This window comes from Blennius ocellaris (assembly GCF_963422515.1).
Source record: "Blennius ocellaris genome assembly, chromosome: 13".
In the NCBI taxonomy this organism is placed as follows: Eukaryota; Metazoa; Chordata; class Actinopteri; order Blenniiformes; family Blenniidae; genus Blennius; species Blennius ocellaris.
Genome location: NC_137662.1, coordinates 1,638,841 through 1,653,190, shown reverse-complemented (window position 1 = coordinate 1,653,190; position 14,350 = coordinate 1,638,841). Strand labels below are relative to the sequence as shown.

General features: G+C 48.1%; 1 protein-coding gene across 2 annotated transcripts in view; it reads right to left on the bottom strand.

Moving 5' to 3' along the window:
- nvl (nuclear VCP like) overlaps positions 1-14,350 on the bottom strand; it is a 57,333-nt gene that overhangs the window by 23,480 nt on the left and 19,503 nt on the right. For both annotated transcript variants that reach the window (XM_080507248.1, XM_080507249.1), the window contains exons 11-13: positions 12,586-12,687; positions 12,356-12,473; positions 11,362-11,506 (exon numbers count right to left, since the gene is read on the bottom strand). In XM_080507248.1, coding sequence (XP_080363374.1) covers positions 11,362-11,506; positions 12,356-12,473; positions 12,586-12,687 — 365 coding nt within the window. The remainder of the gene's footprint in view (positions 1-11,361; positions 11,507-12,355; positions 12,474-12,585; positions 12,688-14,350) is intronic.

Here is a 14,350-nt window from a genome sequence, read left to right as displayed (position 1 = left end):
ATCACCAGCTGGCCTTATTCAGAGAGGACCGCTGGCTGACTTATGTCACATTCCTCCGTCTTCTGGGCAAGCTAACGTCAGTCTCAGGGGTAGTTCCTCTGGGCATGCTGTCGCTGCGCCCGCTACAGAGGTGGCTGAACAGCTTCCGCTTAGATGCCAAGCTGCACAGGCACAGGAAAATCAGGGTGTCACGGCGGTGTCTCTGCGCCCTGGCTCCGTGGAGGGACAGGGCTTACATGCTCAAGGGTGTCTCTATGGGCTCTGTTCCATCTCGCAGGGAGGTGATTACCACAGACGCGTGCCCCTCGGGATGGGGTGCGGTGTGGCAGAGCAGGACGGCCCATGGGCGATGGCCTGTGGAAGACCAAAATGCACACATCAATGTGTTGGAGCTGCGTGCAGTTCACCTGGCTCTCAGGCACTTCTTACCACACCTGAGGGACAAGCATGTCCTAGTGAGGTCGGACAACACGGCGACGGTGTATCACATAAACCATCAAGGTGGTACGAAGTCTGCACAGCTGCTGAAAGTGGCGAGGGAGCTCCTCACATGGGCGGCCCCCCGCTTAATCAGCATAAGGGCAATGCATATACCGGGGGAGCAGAACCACCTGGCAGACTTCCTCTCCCAGCAGAAACCTCCGTCAGGGGAGTGGCGCCTCCACCCGGAGGTAACACACATTATATGGAGCCTATTCGGCAGGGCAGAGGTGGACCTCTTCGCTTCGGAGCAGTCAACCCACTGCCCCCTGTGGTTCTCCTTGGCCGAGACAACCAGTCCCTTAGGCCAGGACGCGTTGGCTCATCCTTGGCCAGATGGCCTCTTGTATGCCTTCCCTCCGTTTCCTCTGATTCGGTTGGTACTCCACAGGGCCCTTCAGGGTGGCCACAGCATCCTACTTATAGCTCCCTTCTGGCCAGGAAGGAGCTGGTTTCCGCTGCTGCACAGCCTCTGTCGAGGCACGCCTTGGCGCCTTCCCGACAGGAGGGATCTCCTGTCCCAACTGGCAGGGCAGATATGGCACCCCAATCCGCAACGCCTTCAACTGTGCGTTTGGCTGCTGGGGGCCCCGAGGCGCTCCTGAGCGTCTGTGCCGACCCAGTTAGGAATACTATTATGAATGCAAGAGCGCCATCCACTCGCCTCCAGTATGAGAACAGATGGAAACTGTTTTCCGACTGGTGTGTGAGGCGGGATGAGGACCCAGTGCGCTGCTCTGTGCCAACTATTCTGGACTTCCTCCAGTCCCTTCTGGACAAAGGGCTTTCACATTCAACACTAAGAGTCTATGTCGCTGCAATATCTGGTCGACATATGATGGTTGACAATGGCGCTATTGGTAGCCACAAGCTGGTTTCCCTTTTCTTGAGAGGGGCTTGGAGGTTGCATCCTCCGAGAGCCATGAGGTCCCCGGCATGGGATCTTCCCCTGGTGCTGGAGACGCTACGCCTTCCGCCATTTGAGCCCTTGGCACAGGTAGCGCTGAAGTGGGTTACTCTGAAGTCAGCTTTCCTTCTGGCCATTTCCTCCGCAAAGCGTGTCAGTGAGCTGCACGCCCTGTCAATCAGCGACACATGTCTGAGGTGGAATTCGGATGGCTCAGGAGTCACTCTGTGGCCAAACACAGCTTTTCTTCCAAAGGTGCTGTCCCGTACCCACCTCAACCAGCCCATTCGGCTGGCACGGTTCGACCCTTCATCCGGGGAGCCAGAGGTTCGGCCTGAACTGTTGTGTCCAGTGCGAGCACTGAAGGCCTACATTGCAGCTACTGCGAAATTTCGGCGGTCTGATCAGCTCTTTCTCTGTTATGGTGGTCCTAACAGAGGCAATGCTGTCTCCAAACAGCGCCTGTCCCACTGGGTTGTCGACGTAATTGGCCATGCATATCGGGCAAGTAATCGTCACCTCCCATCTGGTGTGCGGTGTCACTCTACCAGGAGTGTGGCTACGTCATGGGCTTCCCTGAGGGGAGTGCCCCTGGAGGATATCTGTGCCGCGGCCTCATGGGCATCGCCGGGGACCTTCTCCAGATTCTACAGGGTGAATGTGGCCACACCCCATCCATTGGCTGTGGTCCTTCAGCCAGAGTCCTGTTAACCTACACACTGAGGAGTGGTGAGCAGAATTCTTCGTGACTTTTCTGGTATTAGTCATTCAGTGCTTAAGCACCGCCTCTGGCGGTCAGCAGGGATGAAATAGAACGAAGAGTTACGGATGTAACTATGGTTCTATGAATCCCGAATGACCGCCAGAGCTCTTTGTCACTCAGAATCCTCGTGTGCTTGCGAGAAGATTCTGTAGGAAAGTGCCCTGGAGTGACACCTGAAGATATAAACTTCCTCCGGGTCATCCAGGGGTCACAGGTGACATTGTTGGTATACATGCTCGCACTGCGCATGCGCGAAGGGGAATATTCAGTGCTTAAGCACCGCCTCTGCCGGTCATTCGGGATTCATAGAACCATAGTTACATCCGTAACTCTTCGTTTTAGATTGTGTCCCTCACAGTAGAAGAGGACCTGTGATACACATTACACACCTCTACATGCTTTGTAAGAGGGAGTACTTCAACAACCAGCAGTGTGTCAAGTACTTCTTCTCCCCACTGTGTATGTATATATATATACAGTGGGGCAAAAAAGTATTTAGTCAGCCACCAATTGTGCAAGTTGTCCCACTTAAAAAGATGAGGGAGGCCTGTAAGTTTCATCATAGGTATTCCTCAACTATGAGAGACAGAATGAGAAAAAAAAGTCCAGAAAATCACATTGTCTGGTTTTGAAAGAATTTATTTGCAAATGATGGTGTAAAATAAGTATTTGTCACCTACAAACAAGCAAGATTTGTGTCTCTCACAGACTGTAACTCCTTCTTTAAGAGGCTCCTCTGTCCTCCACTCCTTACCTGTATTAATGGCACCTGTTTGAACTGGTTCTCAGTATGAAAGACACCTGTCCACAACCCCAAACAGTCCCACTCCAAACTCCACTAGGCCAAGAACAAAGAGCTGTCCAAGGACACCAGAAACACAATTGTAGACCTGCACCAGGCTGGGAAGACTGAATCTGCAGTAGGGAAGCAGCTTGGTGTGAAGAAATCAACTGTGGGAGCAATGATTAGAAAATGGAAGACATATAAGACCACCGATAATCTCCCTCCATCTGGGGCTCCACGCAAGATCTCACCCCGTGGGCTGAAAATGATCACAAGAACGGTGAGCAAAACTCCCAGAAGCACACGGGGGACCTAGTGAAGGACCTGCAGAGAGCTGGGACCAGAGTAACAAAGGTACCATCAGTAACACACTACGCCGCCAGGGACTCCAATCCTGCAGTGCCAGACGTGTCCCCCTGCTTCAGCCAGGACATGTCCAGGCCCGTCTGAAGTTTGCTACAGAGCATTTGGACGATCCAGAAGAGGATTGGGAGAATGTCGTATGGTCAGATGAAACCAAAATAGAACTTTTTGGTCAAAACTCAACTCGTGGTGTTTGGAGGAGAAAGAATGCTGAGTTGCATCCAAAGAACACCAGACCTACTGTGAAGCACGGGGGTGGAAACATCAAAGAACACCAGACCTACTGTGAAGCATGGGGGTGGAAACATCAAAGAACACCAGACCTTACTGTGAAGCATGTCACAGTAGGGGGGTGGAAACATCAAAGAACACCAGACCTACTGTGAAGCACGGGGGTGGAAACATCAAAGAACACCAGACCTACTGTGAAGCACGGGGGTGGAAACATCAAAGAACACCAGACCTACTGTGAAGCACGGGGGTGGAAACATCAAAGAACACCAGACCTACTGTGAAGCACGTCACAGTAGGGGGGTGGAAACATCAAAGAACACCAGACCTACTGTGAAGCACGGGGGTGGAAACATCAAAGAACACCAGACCTACTGTGAAGCACGGGGGTGGAAACATCAAAGAACACCAGACCTACTGTGAAGCACGGGGGTGGAAACATCAAAGAACACCAGACCTACTGTGAAGCACGGGGGTGGAAACATCAAAGAACACCAGACCTACTGTGAAGCATGGGGGTGGAAACATCAAAGAACACCAGACCTACTGTGAAGCACGGGGGTGGAAACATCAAAGAACACCAGACCTACTGTGAAGCACGGGGGTGGAAACATCAAAGAACACCAGACCTACTGTGAAGCACGGGGGTGGAAACATCAAAGAGCCCAAAGCATGATGTTTCCACCCCCGTGCTTCACAGTAGGTCTGGTGTTCTTTGATGTTTCCACCCCCGTGCTTCACAGTAGGTCTGGTGTTCTTTGGATGCAACTCAGCATTCTTTCTCCTCCAAACACCACGAGTTGAGTTTTGACCAAAAAGTTCTATTTTGGTTTCATCTGACCATACGACATTCTCCCAATCCTCTTCTAGATCATCCAAATGCTCTGTAGCAAACTTCAGACGGGCCTGGACATGTCCTGGCTGAAGCAGGGGGACACGTCTGACACTGCAGGATTGAGTCCCTGGCGGCGTAGTGTGTTACTGATGGTACCTTTGTTACTCTGGTCCCAGCTCTCTGCAGGTCCTTCACTAGGTCCCCCGTGTGCTTCTGGGAGTTTTGCTCACCGTTCTTGTGATCATTTTGACCCCACGGGGTGAGATCTTGCGTGGAGCCCCAGATGGAGGGAGATTATCGGTGGTCTTATATGTCTTCCATTTTCTAATAATTGCTCCCACAGTGGATTTCTTCACACCAAGCTGCTTCCCTACTGCAGATTCAGTCTTCCCAGCCTGGTGCAGGTCTACAATTTGGTTTCTTTTGTCCTTGGACAGCTCTTTGTTCTTGGCCTAGTGGAGTTTGGAGTGGGACTGTTTGGGGTTGTGGACAGGTGTCTTTCATACTGAGAACCAGTTCAAACAGGTGCCATTAATACAGGTAAGGAGTGGAGGACAGAGGAGCCTCTTAAAGAAGGAGTTACAGTCTGTGAGAGACACAAATCTTGCTTGTTTGTAGGTGACAAATACTTATTTTACACCATCATTTGCAAATAAATTCTTTCAAAACCAGACAATGTGATTTTCTGGACTTTTTTTTCTCATTCTGTCTCTCATAGTTGAGGAATACCTATGATGAAACTTACAGGCCTCCCTCATCTTTTTAAGTGGGACAACTTGCACAATTGGTGGCTGACTAAATACTTTTTTGCCCCACTGTATATATATATACATACACAGTGGGGAGAAGAAGTACTTGACACACTGCTGGTTGTTGAAGTACTTCCTCTTACAAAGCATGTAGAGGTGTGTAATGTGTATCACAGGTCCTCTTCTACTGTGAGGGACACAATCTAAAACTAGAATGCAGAACATCTCAGTGGAGGATTTTTAAATCATTCATTTCCATTGTATTCATGACACAAGTATTTGATACATCAGACAAACAGAACTCAATATTTGGTACAGAAACACTGCAGCAGGGATTCTGGCCACTCCTCCATACAGATGTTCTCCAGAGCGTTCAGGTTTCAGGGCTTTCATCTCTCTGTAGAGATTTTCTATTGGATTCAGGTCTGGAGACTGGCAAGGCCACTCCAGGACCTTGAGACGCTTCCTACGGAGCCACTCCAGGACCTTGAGACGCTTCCTACGGAGCCACTCCAAGACCTGGAGACGCTTCCTACGGAGCCACTCCAGGACCTGGAGACGCTTCCTACGGAGCCACTCCAGGACCTGGAGTGGCTCCTACGGAGCCACTCCAGGACCTTGAGATGAGACCTTGAGAAGACCATCTTCAGTGCTCTTACTGAGGGAAGGAGGTTGTTGGCCCAGGTCTCACCATACATGGCCTCATCATCCTCCCTCAATACGGTCAGTCGTCCCTTTGCAGAAAGCATCCCCAAACAATGATGTTTCACCTCCATGTTCACAGTTGGATGGTGTTGTTGGGGTTGTACTCATCCTTCTTTCTCCAAACAAGGTGAGAGGAGTTTAGACCAAACAGCTCCACTGTTGTCTCTTCACACCACATGACCTTCTCCCAGTCCTCCTCTGAATCATCCACATGGTCGTTGGCAGACTTCAGACGGGCCTTGACATGTTGTCTTGAGCAGGAGGACCTTGACATGTTGTCTTGAGCAGGGGGACCTTGACATGTTGTCTTGAGCAGGGGGACCTTGACATGTTGTCTTGAGCAGGGGGACCTTGACATGTTGTCTTGAGCAGGAGGACCTTGACATGTTGTCTTGAGCAGGGGGACCTTGACATGCTGTCTTGAGCAGGGGGACCTTGACATGCTGTCTTGAGCAGGGGGACCTTGACATGCTGTCTTGAGCAGGAGGACCTTGACATGCTGTCTTGAGCAGGAGGACCTTGACATGTTGTCTTGAGCAGGAGGACCTTGACATGCTGTCTTGAGCAGGAGGACCTTGACATGCTGTCTTGAGCAGGAGGACCTTGACATGCTGTCTTGAGCAGGAGGACCTTGACATGCTGTCTTGAGCAGGAGGACCTTGACATGCTGTCTTGAGCAGGGGGAGCTTGACATGCTGTCTTGAGCAGGAGGACCTTGACATGCTGTCTTGAGCAGGAGGACCTTGACATGATGTCTTGAGCAGGAGGACCTTGACATGCTGTCTTGAGCAGGGGGAGCTTGCGTGCACTGCAGGATTATAATCCATGATGGCGGAGTGTTACTGATGGTTTTCTTTGAGACGGTGGTCCAGCTCTCTCCAGGTCATTGACCAGGTCCTGCCGTGTGGTTCTGGCCTCATCCCTCACTGTCCTCATGATCATTGAAGCCCCACGAGGACAGATCTTGCATGGCGCTCCAGAGGGAGATCGACCGTCGTCTTGAACTTCTTCCATTTCCTGATAATTGCACCAACAGTTGTTGCCTTCTCACCAAGCTGCTTCTCTTGTCCTGGAGCCCAGCCTTGTGTAGGTCTACAGTTTATCCCTGATGTCCTTGCCTCTTGTCCTGGAGCCCAGCCTTGTGTAGGTCTACAGTTTATCCCTGATGTCCTTGCCTCTTGTCCTGGAGCCCAGCCTTGTGCAGGTCTACAGTTTATCCCTGATGTCCTTGCCTCTTGTCCTGGAGCCCAGCCTTGTCCAGGTCCACAGTTTATCCCTGATGTCCTTGCCTCTTGTCCTGGAGCCCAGCCTTGTCCAGGTCCACAGTTTATCCCTGATGTCCTTGCCTCTTGTCCTGGAGCCCAGCCTTGTGCAGGTCTACAGTTTATCCCTGATGTCCTTGCCTCTTGTCCTGGAGCCCAGCCTTGTGCAGGTCTACAGTTTATCCCTGATGTCCTTGCCTCTTGTCCTGGAGCCCAGCCTTGTGCAGGTCCACAGTTTATCCCTGATGTCCTTGCCTCTTGTCCTGGAGCCCAGCCTTGTCCAGGTCCACAGTTTATCCCTGATGTCCTTACACAGTCCTCTGGTCATGGCCATTGTGGACAGGTTGGAGTGTGTGGACAGGTGTCTTTTATACAGATAGTGAGTGGAGAACAGGAGGGCTTCTTAAAGAAGAACTAACAGGAGCCTCAATTCTTACTGGTTGATACGCCATCAAATACTTGTGTCATGAATACAATGGAAATGAATGATTTAAAAATCCTCCACTGAGATGTTCTGCATTCTAGTTTTAGATTGTGTCCCTCACAGTAGAAGAGGACCTGTGATACACATTACACACCTCTACATGCTTTGTAAGAGGGAGTACTTCAACAATCAGCAGTGTGTCAAGTACTTCTTCTCCCCACTGTATACCCCGACCTTCTTTCTTTTTAAATATGCCTCGGCTGGATTTAGATATTTGGGGGTGTTTACCACCAATTCATTTGATCAACTTCTCTCAAAAAACTTTCTCCCCTCCTTGAAAGATGCAAGCTTTATTCTGATAGATGGGCTAATCTTCCATTATCCTTAGTAGGCAAAGTCAATTTGGTTAAAATGGTCGTTTTACTCAAGTTTTTATATCTTCTTTCCCTGCCCTTATTAAAAAGTATTTTTTTAGATCACTTGATCAATTGATAAGTTCTTTCCAATGGGGCAATAAAAGGCATCAGATCAGTAATACAGCTCCCCAAAATGCTTGGTGGCCTGGCTCTGCCTAATTCTTTGTATGATTACTGGTCTTGTAATATCCATAAACTATTACACTGGTTTAACGACATACCTGATGAGAGCTGCCCCACTTGGGTCAATATGGAAATAACCTGTTCGAAATGATCGCTTCGCTCTTTGGTTTGCTTTCAACTCCCTTTAACTGCTTCCAACTTCACCACAAACCCAGTGATCACAAACTCCATTAGAATCTGGATTGAAATGAGGGAAAGCCTGGGCCTCCATAGAGCCTCAGTCCTCTCCCCCATGTGAATAACCATCTTTTTCTACCTTCTTGCACCAATTTAACCTTTAAGTCTTGGTGTGATAAAGGGATAACAACATTTAAAGACCTTATGATCAAGGGACTTTTATGTCCTTTAGTGACCTTCAAATGTAATTGTCCTAAATCCCACCTATTTCTTTTTTCAGATAAGGCATTTTATTTGTAACCAGAACCTGAAATTCCCCAGCCACCCCCTGAAACTCTTGTGGACTCATTACTGGCTCCAGTATCTGCAGTCTTACTAATTCCATCAGTGGCAGGCCACTTTTGGGCCCTCCAGAGTCTTGGGAGCAGGAACTGGGGACCCTAACCCATTATCTAGGGATTACTGGTAAAGAGCCTTAAGGTTGGTTCAGTGCTGCTCAGTCTGCACGAGGCATGGTCTCCTGCAATGTTGTACACAGAGTCCCCTACCCTAGCCTGAAGCAGCCTCCGATTGATCCCGATGGAACATACTCTTGTCCGAGGTGCAAGCACTCTCTCACTGACCACCCCCACGTGGTTTCCTTGTCCCAGGCTTCACACATTTTGGTCTGACATTTTCAAGTCCCTTCAGCCTACAACACAACTACTACACCTGGTCCTTTCTTAACCCTGTCTGGTACCCCAGTACAGCCCAGGGCCTCCAAAGCTGTGCAGACTGTCCTTACCTTCTCCACCCTGCTGGCCAGGACCTCCATCAACCTCCATCTCACCAGAGGTGGGTCCAAGAGCTTTTACTGTCAATTAGACTGGTGAAACTAACATTCACTCATCAGGGATCACTGACGCCATTGGAGACCTCTCCTAAATTATAAAGACTCTGTGACATCTGTCTGATGCTAATGACTGAGCCCCTTTATGTTGTTTGTTTTGTTTTTCATGTATGATATAAATGTACCGTTAAACTTCTAATAAGAAAAGTTAGAAAACAAAGAAACACACAAACAACCGCAAACCAGAGGCCTGTACTACAAACCATGATTAACATACCAGGATCTCTGTTTCCTGGATTAACATACCAGGATCTCTGTTACCTGGATTAACATACCAGGATCTCTGTTACCTGGATTAACATACCAGGATCTCTGTTACCTGGATTAACATACCAGGATCTCTGTCACCTGGATTAACATACCAGGATCTCTGTCACCTGGATTAACATACCAGGATCTCTGTTACCTGGATTAACATACCAGGATCTCTGTCACCTGGATTAACATACCAGGATCTCTGTCACCTGGATTAACATACCAGGATCTCTGTCTCCTGGATTAACATACCAGGATCTCTGTTTCCTGGATTAACATACCAGGATCTCTGTTACCTGGATTAACATACCAGGATCTCTGTTACCTGGATTAACATACCAGGATCTCTGTCACCTGGATTAACATACCAGGATCTCTGTTACCTGGATTAACATACCAGGATCTCTGTTACCTGGATTAACATACCAGGATCTCTGTCACCTGGATTAACATACCAGGATCTCTGTTACCTGGATTAACATACCAGGATCTCTGTCACCTGGATTAACATACCAGGATCTCTGTCTCCTGGATTAACATACCAGGATCTCTGTTTCCTGGATTAACATACCAGGATCTCTCTGTTTCCTGGATTAACATACCAGGATCTCTGTTTCCTGGATTAACATACCAGGATCTCTGTTACCTGGATTAACATACCAGGATATCTCGGTCATCTGGATTAACATACCAGGATATCTCGGTCATCTGGATTAACATACCAGGATCTCTGTTACCTGGATTAACATACCAGGATCTCTCTGTTACCTGGATTAACATACCAGGATCTCTCTGTTTCCTGGATTAACATGCCAGGATCTCTCTGTTTCCTGGATTAACATGCCAGGATCTCTGTTACCTGGATTAACATACCAGGATCTCTCTGTTACCTGGATTAACATACCAGGATCTCTCTGTTTCCTGGATTAACATACCAGGATCTCTCTGTTACCTGGATTAACATACCAGGATATGTTACCTGGATTAACATACCAGGATCTCTGTTACCTGGATTAACATACCAGGATCTCTGTTACCTGGATTAACATACCAGGATCTCTGTTACCTGGATTAACATACCAGGATATGTTACCTGGATTAACATACCAGGATCTCTGTTACCTGGATTAACATACCAGGATCTCTCTGTTACCTGGATTAACATACCAGGATATGTTACCTGGATTAACATACCAGGATCTCTGTTACCTGGATTAACATACCAGGATCTCTGTTACCTGGATTAACATACCAGGATCTGTTTCCTGGATAAAAATACCAGGATCTGTTTCCTGGATTAACATACCAGGATCTGTTTCCTGGATTAACATACCAGGATCAGTTTCCTGGATTAACATACCAGGATATGTTTCCTGGATTAACTAATCCAGAGATTGTGGATCCTGATCAGCATTAGCAGGTTATCAAGTCACTAGTTCAACCAGAGTTTCCTTCCAGGATCAAAGCGTTGACATGAAAGGGGTGGAGCTTGCAGCGTGTGACCAATTACAGAGGGAGAAACCCTGCAGAGCAGCTGACTTTACCATAGAGGAGCAGTTAATCTGAGATTATGAAGAATTCAAAGACATCCAGCAGCTCAAAGCAGAACATTCCTGACTTGTTAATCCTGAAGTTAGCCGGATAAGAGAAAACTAGAGTTAATCCTGAAGTTAGCCGGATAAGAGAAAACTAGAGTTAATCCTGAAGTTACCTGGATAAGAGAAAACTGGAGTTAATCCTGAAGTTACCTGGATAAGAGAAAACTGGAGTTAATCCTGAAGTTACCTGGATAAGAGAAAACTAGAGTTAATCCTGAAGTTACCTGGATAAGAGAAAACCAGAGTCGCAGTATGAACTGCATGTGTGTGTGTGTGTTTCAGTCTACATGAAGTCTGCAGATTGAAACAGAACCCAGGGACTCAGGACTCTAATCTGAGATTATTTGTTGTGGTTTGAAGCAGGATGAGGGAACATGTTCACAAATGGGTCAGAACTGACTTGAGGCGTGCGGCTTGGTCCGGAATTCCCAGGCAGACCTCCCTGTCAAACCGACCAGCCCTGCGGAGTGCCGGGTCCAGAGAGTCGGGCCTGTTGGTGGCGCCAATCACCAGAACTTGAGCCGTCATCGTCAAACTGTTCAAGTCTGTCGACAACAAACAACCGGAGAGCTGCTGTGAAAACACACATCATCTGAGGTCTGTTAGCATTAGCATCATCTGAGCCACAACATCATCTGTTATCGTTAGCACCCTCTGTTGGCATTAGTATCATCTGTTGGCATTAGTACCCTCTGTTGGCATTAGTACCCTCGGTTAGCATTAGTATCATCTGCTGGCATTAGTACCCTCTGTTGGCATTAGTACCCTCTGTTGGCATTAGTATCATCTGCTGGCATTAGTACCCTCTGTTAGCATTAGTATCATCTGTTAGCATTAGTACCCTCTGTTAGCATTAGTAACCTCTTTTAGCATTAGTACCCTCTGTTAGCATTAGAATCATCTGTTAGCATTAGTACCCTTTGTTAGCATTAGTACCCTCTGTTAGCATTAGTACTCTCTGTTAGCATTAACATCATCTGTTAGCATTAGTACCCTCTGCTAGCATTAGTACTCTCTGTTAGCATTAGCATCATCTGTTAGCATTAGTACCCTTTGTTAGCATTAGTACCCTCTGTTAACATGAGCATCATCTGTTAGCATTAGTACCCTCTGTTAGCCTTAGTACCCTCTGTTAGCATGAGTATCATCTGTTAGCATTAGTACCCTCTGTTAGCATTAGTACCTTCTGTTAACATTAGTACCCTCTGTTAGCATTAGCATAATCTGTTAGCATTAGTACTCTTTGTTAGCATTAGTAACCTTTGTTAGCATTAGTACCCTCTGTTAACATTAGCATCATCTGTTAGCATTAGCATCCTCTGCTAGCATTAGCAACCTATGCTACTGTTAGTATCCTCTGTTAGCGTTAGCTCCCTCTGTTAGCATTCTCTCACCGTCCATGCAGGTCAGCAGCTGGGCCACGATCCGTCTCTCCATGTCTTTGGACGCAACCTCTCGTTTAGGCGTGATGGCGTCGATCTCATCAATGAAGACGACACAGGGAGCCGAGCTCTGCACGCACGCACGCACACGCACACGCACACGCACACACACGCACACGCACACACAGAGTCAGACTGGGAGCGGGCAGAGGAAGGAGGCTGGTGCTAAATGGCAGACTGACCACAGCCAGGTGGAAAAGCTCCCGGAGCTTCTGCTCAGACTCTCCAGACACTCCAGACACCAGCTCCGGGGCAGAAACCTTCAGCAGGGGCAGCTGCAGCTCCTGGAACAGGCACATGCAGCGTGAGTCAGTCAGTGTTTACAACCACCCGGTATTTACTTAACAGTGATATTTCTCTGGTTTCTTAAATTCACTCATAAACCGGCTACGAGCTCCACTAACGATGATTCCTGAAAACTCTGCCCACCCTGGAGATCTAGAAAAACTCTGCGTCTCCAATTGCGTCTAAAGAGGGGAGACGGACACATACAGTGGGGCAAAAAAGTATTTAGTCAGCCACCAATTGTGCAAGTTGTCCCACTTAAAAAGATGAGGGAGGCCTGTAAGTTTCATCATAGGTATTCCTCAACTATGAGAGACAGAATGAGAAAAAAAAGTCCAGAAAATCACATTGTCTGGTTTTGAAAGAATTTATTTGCAAATGATGGTGTAAAATAAGTATTTGTCACCTACAAACAAGCAAGATTTGTGTCTCTCACAGACTGTAACTCCTTCTTTAAGAGGCTCCTCTGTCCTCCACTCGTTACCTGTATTAATGGCACCTGTTTGAACTGGTTCTCAGTATGAAAGACACCTGTCCACAACCCCAAACAGTCCCACTCCAAACTCCACTAGGCCAAGAACAAAGAGCTGTCCAAGGACTCCAGAAACACAATTGTAGACCTGCACCAGGCTGGGAAGACTGAATCTGCAGTAGGGAAGCAGCTTGGTGTGAAGAAATCAACTGTGGGAGCAATGATTAGAAAATGGAAGACATATAAGACCACTGATAATCTCCCTCCATCTGGGGCTCCACGCAAGATCTCACCCCGTGGGGTCACAATGATCACAAGAACGGTGAGCAAAACTCCCAGAAGCACACGGGGGACCTAGTGAAGGACCTGCAGAGAGCTGGGACCAGAGTAACAAAGGTACCATCAGTAACACACTACGCCGCCAGGGACTCAATCCTGCAGTGTCAGACGTGTCCCCCTGCTTCAGCCAGGACATGTCCAGGCCCGTCTGAAGTTTGCTACAGAGCATTTGGACGATCCAGAAGAGGATTGGGAGAATGTCGTATGGTCAGATGAAACCAAAATAGAACTTTTTGGTAAAAACTCAACTCCTGGTGTTTGGAGGAGAAAGAATGCTGAGTTGCATCCAAAGAACACCAGACCTACTGTGAAGCACGGGGGCGGAAACATCAAAGAACACCAGACCTACTGTGAAGCACGGGGGTGGAAACATCAAAGAACACCAGACCTACTGTGAAGCACGGGGGTGGAAACATCAAAGAACACCAGACCTACTGTGAAGCACGGGGGTGGAAACATCAAAGAACACCAGACCTACTGTGAAGCACGGGGGTGTAAACATCAAAGAACACCAGACCTACTGTGAAGCACGGGGGTGGAAACATCAAAGAACACCAGACGTACTGTGAAGCATAGGGGGTGGAAACATCAAAGAACACCAGACCTACTGTGAAGCATGGGGGTGGAAACATCAAAGAACACCAGACCTACTGTGAAGCATGGGGGTGGAAACATCAAAGAACACCAGACCTACTGTGAAGCACGGGGGTGGAAACATCAAAGAACACCAGACCTACTGTGAAGCACGGGGGTGGAAACACCAAAGAACACCAGACCTACTGTGAAGCATAGGGGGTGGAAACATCAAAGAACACCAGACCTACTGTGAAGCATGGGGGTGGAAACATCAA